The 6,966-nt window shown below is 37.5% G+C and overlaps 1 protein-coding gene across 1 annotated transcript; it reads left to right on the top strand.

Annotated features, from left to right (window-relative positions):
- On the top strand, positions 1,309-6,578 carry LOC108663205 (extensin-2-like). The gene is made up of 2 exons (XM_018126754.1): positions 1,309-2,306; positions 6,266-6,578. The coding sequence occupies exons 1-2, from the start codon at positions 1,381-1,383 to the stop codon at positions 6,321-6,323; spliced, it is 984 nt and encodes a 327-aa protein (XP_017982243.1). The 5' UTR covers positions 1,309-1,380; the 3' UTR covers positions 6,324-6,578.

Below are 6,966 nucleotides of genomic sequence, written 5' to 3'. Positions count from 1 at the left end.
ATACTGAAATTAGTTCATTTTGCACTTTTTTTCTGTGCCTATTGGTTAAGCCGTCTACTCGTATTATAGAACAGTTTTCAATTGTATTTTTCAATTTGATATGTCGGATTTATGAAACAAGGTTTAGTGTTAATTTTTTTTGTGATATATATTTATTAGTTTCTTATTTGTGAATTTTTAGAAACCCAAAATCACACTTAAATGATTCAAATAAATAATAATTTCATTAAATTAGAGACAAAAATAAAAAAAAAGTGTTGGCTGCAATGTCACAACACGATATCACACAATTAATTCATTTTCACTCGAACGAAAATGTGAGTATCATTGTCATATTTCCATCATGTCCATGTGGAGCTAACATGTTTGCCAACTTCAATTGGGATTTAATTGGACGACACTAAGACTAGACAATGGAACTTAGTGTTGACTTAGCATTTTCCAAAGTAAAAAAAATTAGATGCCTTTGGCTAATGAGACCTCCCTAGATGACCAATTCATTTTCTTTTTAAAAAAGGTGAACTGACCCAATAAAAGCAAGGAAATCGAATATGTAATTCTAACTTGGAATTTTCCTCAAAGACAAAAAAATGCAAAACATATACTAAATATTATAGACAGTTGTAAACAAATTCATATCTAATTACACGTTTTTTGACTTCAAAATTTAGTCCTTATTAAATTCATCTCTATTAAAGTTATATGCTCTTAGTATGATTTATATATATACACACACAACATGATTACAGCAAATATTTTTTCAGTTTTTCTAATCGTAAGAAGCTTCCTTTCATTGGAGGGAGATGTACCCAAAATCGTACAAGACTTTTATTTTTTTTTTGAGGGAAAAAATTATATAAGACTTCAATGAATATATGTTTCCAAATGTCAAGAATTATTCCTCTGATGAGATTGAATATTCAAGAATTATACCTTAGTTCACTGGCCGGGTGTCTCCTTCAAAAACTACATTATATTTAAAGTTTGGCTAGAATTAAATTCTAAAATGCAACTGCTCTATCTTGCCAACCTTGAAATGTTGTAATTAATTTCCATATTGATCAAGTTTGCTGGGAATGGTTCATGTACAACTTTCTCTTGACTGCTTCAAGTTTTGCAAAAAACTAGTGGGATGTCACTATCAATTCCTCAACAAAAATGCTGAATGTTGAGCGAATATAAGGTTAAAGTATTAGGTCGGTTTTAAGAGTTTGGAAGCTTCATTCAACGTTAAACAATTCAAATAATATCGAAGGGATCACTATATAAACTCCAGGCTATCCGTGCACTCATTCACAAAAGAGAAATACATAGTCCTTTTATCTGCAAGGTATTGAAGTGCAGAAGTTGAGGAAGTTTCAGCGCGGAGTTCTGCCCAGAATGGCCGATATTTGGCCTCGCCTAGCGTACGCCTTGGCATTGTGCCTGATAATAAACAATGTAGCTGCCTACGATGATGAGCCTTACAATGCACTACCACCTTACTATCATGAGAAGCCACAAACACCTTTCAGAGTACCACCACATCGGTACCCTTCACCTTTACCTCCATACTTCTACAAGTCACCTCCCCCACCATCTTCGTCACCACCACCTCCTTACATTTACAAGTCACCCCCTCCACCATCTCCCTCACCACCACCTCCCTATGTATACAAGTCCCCACCTCCACCTCCATATGTTTATAAGTCCCCACCACCGCCATCCCCATCACCTCCACCACCATATGTCTACAAGTCTCCACCTCCACCATCTCCATCACCACTACCTCCTTATGTCTATAAAGCCCCACCTCCACCATCTCCCTCACCTCCTTCTCCTTATATCTATAAATCACCACCACCTCCACCACCATATATCTACAAGTCTCCCCCTCCACCATCCCCATCACCATCCGCTCCCTATGTGTACAAGTCCCCACCTCCACTTCCATATGTCTATAAGTCCCCACCACCACCACCATCCCCATCACCTCCACCACCTTATGTTTACAAGTCTCCACCTCCACCATCTCCATCACCACCTCCCCCTTATGTTTACAAGTCCCCACCTCCACCATCTCCCTCAACCCCTCAACCTTATGTCTACAAGTCCCCACCTCCACCTTATGCCTACAAATCTCCACCTCCCCCATCTCCTTCACCGCCTCCTCCTTATATCTACAAGTCTCCACCCCCACCATCTCCATCACCACCTCCTCCCTATGTCTACAAATCCCCACCTCCGCCATCTCCCTCACCACCTCCTCCTTATGTCTATAAATCGCCACCGCCTCCATCTCCATCACCTCCACCACCATATGTCTATGTTAGGATAGTCTTGAATTGTGATTTAATTAGGATTGTTTAATTCTAATTAAATTAGTATACCTTATAAATAGTCTTTAAATCTAGTTAGATTAGAATAACAATTTCTAATTCTATTAGGATAAGATTCCTAATTAAATTAGGATAAGGTTATTGTATTTGATACTATAAAAGGACCCTATGGGTTAAAGAATAATTATCACCTAGATTTAGAGAGAGTGATTTAGGTGTACGTGGGATAAGGGTTATGAGTTTGAGACTGTTCTTGTAATCTCCTGATTTTTCTCTTAGTGAATTTTTCTCTGTTGTTGTGCCCGTGGACGTAGGTCATCAAAAGACCGAACCACGTAAATTCTTGTGTTCTTGTGGGTGTGCTTGATTTCTTTCTTTCTTTATTCTATTGATTGGGTTAGATCTTGGGCAATTCTTTAGAGACAATTCCGCAATTTCCCAACAAACTGGTATCAGAGCTTCAAGGTCTTGGATCAATCTGAATCTCGCTATGGCAACTTCGTCGACCAAGTATGAGATTGAAAAGTTTAATGGAAGAAACGATTTCAGCCTGTGGCGTGTTAAGATGCGCGCATTGCTAGTGCAACAAGGACTGTTGAAGGCACTGAAGGGAAAAGAGCATCTTCCCTCGAATTTATCTGATGGTGAGAAAGATGACCTTATGGAAAAAGCACATAGTGCTATTCTCCTTGCTTTGTCTGATGAGGTGCTAAGAGAAGTCACGGATGAAGAATCTGCTGCTGCAGTGTGGTTTAAACTCGAAAGTATTTATATGACCAAGTCCCTGACGAATCGGCTTTATATGAAGCAACGATTGTATACTCTCAAGATGAGTGAAGGTACGTCCGTTAATACCCACATTGATGAATTTAATAGAGTTATTCTTGATTTAAAGAATATCGATGTTAAAATTGAGGATGAGGACCTAGCCCTAATTCTTTTATGTTCTTTGCCTCCATCGTATGAAAATTTCGTGGATACTATGCTTTACGGCCGAGACACTCTCACTTTCGAGGATGTAAGGGCATCTTTAAATTCCAAGGAATTAAAGAAGAAAGTTGGTGGTATTCGGAATGAAAATCAAGCAGAAGGTTTGGTTGTAAATAGAGGTAGAGGTAAAGAGAAAGGCTTAGACAGAAAAGGTAAATCTAGAGCAAAAGGGAAAACTTGCTGGAATTGTGGTCAGAAAGGGCATTTTCGTCAAGACTGTATCAAATTCAAGGATGATGAAAAGTTTAATAAGTCTGAGAATACTGCAAACGTGGTTGGAGATGACTTTGATACTTTTGAGGAAACTGATAATGTTCTTGCAATTACTAATTGTAACCTGATGGATACATGGATCTTGGATTCGGCTTGTTGCTTTCATATATGTCCTAGGCGTGATTGGTTTACAACTTATCAATCTGTTAATATGGGCACTGTACAATTAGGAGATGATTTCTCTCTCTCAGTTGTTGGAATTGGCACAATTAGAATCAAGATGTTTGATGGTATGGTAAGAACACTTGAGGTAAAACATGTCCCTGACATGAAAAAGAATTTAATATCCTTGAGTTTGTTAGATAAGAAGGGCTACAAATATAGTGGCCAAGATGGTGTCTTGAATGTATCTAAAGGAGCCTTAACTATCATGAAGGGCAAGTTATCCGGTGACCTTTATTGTCTAGTGGGAAACACGGTCATTGAAACTGTTTCTGTGGTCTCATCTAATGATCCTGAAGATGATGTAACACGTTTATGGAATATGAGATTTGGTCATATGAGCGAGAGAGGGATTAGAAAACTAAGTAAGCATAGTTTGCTGTGTGGTCAAAAGAGTGGAAAGCTAGATTTCTGTGAGCAACATAGAGTGAAATTTAGCACTAAAACTCATCAAACCAGGGGTACAGTAAACTACATCTATTTAGATTTGTGGGATCCTTCTCCGGTGGTATCAAAAGGTGGATCATTATACATGTGGATCTTTATTGATGATTTTTCAAGAAAGGTGTGGACGTATCTTCTAAAGGCTATGAGTGAAGTGTTAACCACCTTTTTGCATTGGAAGGTATTGATCGAGAAGCAGACTAAGAAAAGGATCGAGAGCTTTCGAACAAACAAAGGTTTGAAATTTTGCAAAGGTGAGTTTGGTCTATTCTACAAGAATGAGAAAATCGTTAGACATCGCACTGTCGACAAAACACCATATCAAAACGATATTGTAGAATTGATGAAGAAAACACTTTTGGAGAGAGCAAAATACGTGTTCTCAAATGTTGGCCTAACCAAAGTATTTTGGACAGAAGCTATCAACAAGGCTTGTTACTTGGTAAATCGGTCTCCATCAACTGCAATTGAATTTAAGACTCCCAAGGAAGTTTGGTCTGGTAAGCCTGCTGATTATTTTATATTGAGAGTATTTGGTTGTCCTGTTCATGTTCATGTGAGTGATGGTAAACTTGAGTTGAGGGCGACAGAGTGCATATTCCTAGGCTATGCATATGGGGTGAAGGGTTATTGGTTGTGGTGTACTGATTGTAAGTTCCCCAAGTTTATGGTGAGTCGGGATGTTACCTTTGACAAGTCTGCATTACTTTGTGGGATAAAGTCTAGAATTGCAAACACATCAGACCAAGAAGTTGGCAAGCAGGTGGAGCTTGAAATCAATGCTCTTGTGACAGTGCGAGATGATAGTGAAATCCAGAAAGAATTGCAAGAGGTACAAGAATTGGTATCTCAACGAAGCATTACTTGTATTGATGGTGATTTTGATTCTTATGTTTTATTTGTGGAAGTAGAGATTGAAGAGCCTTACTTTTATCATGAGAAAATTATATATGTCGAGTCTTCTAAGAAGATTGAGTCTCTACACTGGGATCAAACATGGGAGCTTGTGAAAACACCTAAAGTTACTATTGAAGTTGGCTTAGTGTGTGAAGGAGGTGCAAACATTAGTCGTAATGTGGTTGGCTTCTCCAAATCAGATTTTGCTGGTGATCTAGATAGTAGAAGATCTCAAACGGGGTATGTGTTCACTCTCTCAGGATCTGCAATCAGTTGGAAAGCAGTTCTTCAATCAACCTTTGCTTTGTCTACAACTGAAGCTGAATATATGGCTGTGACCGAGGCAGTGAAGGAGGCTTTGTGGCTTAAAGGCTTGGTTAGTGATCTTGGTTTTGAACAAACACAAACAGTTGTGTTTTGTGATAGTCAAAGTGCTATACATTTGACTAAAAATCAGATGTTTCATGAGAGAACCAAACACATCCAAGTCAAGTGTAACTTCGTTCGAGAGATTATTTCTAAAGGTGAGATTGTAGTAAAGAAAATAGCTACAGATGAAAATCCGACAGATATGCTAACTAAGTCAATTTCTGGATAAAGTTCAGGCATTGCTTGGACTTGATCGGTGTTCATAGTGCTTGAGGCCCTTTGGGGCATTGGCGGTGTCGACAGATATTGGTTCGTAAGGTGGAGCTTTGTGAATTCAAGCCTAAGGTGGAGATTTTGTGAGGATAGTCTTGAATTGTGATTTAATTAGGATTGTTTAATTATAATTAAATTAGTATACCTTATAAATAGTCTTTAAATCTAGTTAGATTAGAATAACAATTTCTAATTCTATTAGGATAAGATTCCTAATTAAATTAGGATAAGGTTATTGTATTTGATACTATAAAGGACCCTATGGGTTAAAGAATAATTATCACCCTAGATTTAGAGAGAGAGATTTAGGTGTACGTGGGATAAGGGTTATGGGTTTGAGACTGTTCTTGTAATCTCCTGATTTTTCTCTTAGTGAATTTTTCTCTGTTGTTGTGCCCGTGGACGTAGGTCATCAAAAGACCGAACCACGTAAATTCTTGTGTTCTTGTGGGTGTGCTTGATTTCTTTCTTTATTCTATTGATTGGGTTAGATCTTGGGCAATTCTTTAGAGACAATTCCGCAATTTCCCAACAGTCTACAAGTCTCCTGCTCCACTATCTTCATCACCACCTCCTCCTCCTTATCACTACACATGACCACCACCACCCTACTAAGCCAATCACTAATTTTTCTAGGTTTAAAGAAGTCTAAGTCTAGTATTTGGAAACATTTTCTCTCCTTGATTTGATGTTTCTCACTCCTTTCCTTTATTTGATATTAATGTGGATGCGTTGCATGTCACATTGTTGAAAGAATAAACAAAAAACGATTATTGTTGTGGGAAGTCATTGGATGGTTTCTAGGGTGTTTTTGAATAATGGATCCAACTCTTAAGAAGAATTCCTCTTCGAAAGTTGGGTTATTACGTTGTAATATTATTACTTTACAATATATTTTCAACATTTCATTTACTTTATATTGGCTTGATTTGTGATGTTTTTCTTCCTTACGTTCCTTTATTGTTACTTATGTTTTGTGAAGAGCTAACAAGCGAAAATATTGGAGTGTAAAGATAGTTAAATAATTTAATATACCCTTTCTTTATTAAATTCCTCCCACGGTTCAACAATTGCCAATAGCGATAGTATTTGACACATTTTTATTGGAGAATTCTAGATAAACTCAAAACTACATGTAAATATTTTTTAGAATTTTGAGCAAGTAATAAAACATAAGCAAGCCAAATTAAAAAGCGCTTTAATGGGGTGGACAGAGTTTTCCATGTTTCTTTTAATTTCC

The sequence above is a fragment of the Theobroma cacao genome, chromosome 9 (assembly GCF_000208745.1).
Source record: "Theobroma cacao cultivar B97-61/B2 chromosome 9, Criollo_cocoa_genome_V2, whole genome shotgun sequence".
NCBI lineage: Eukaryota > Viridiplantae > Streptophyta > Magnoliopsida > Malvales > Malvaceae > Theobroma > Theobroma cacao.
Note: the sequence above shows the minus strand (reverse complement) of the source record. Positions and strands in the feature narration are given on the sequence as shown.

Excerpts from the sequence above, each read along its gene's own strand:
- LOC108663205 (XM_018126754.1), top strand. The coding sequence starts at position 1,381 with ATGGCCGATATTTGGCCTCGCCTAGCGTACGCCTTGGCATTGTGCCTG. Across the intron at positions 2,307-6,265 it reads CCTCCACCACCATATGTCTA|CAAGTCTCCTGCTCCACTAT; the intron begins TGTTAGGATAGT and ends CCCAACAGTCTA.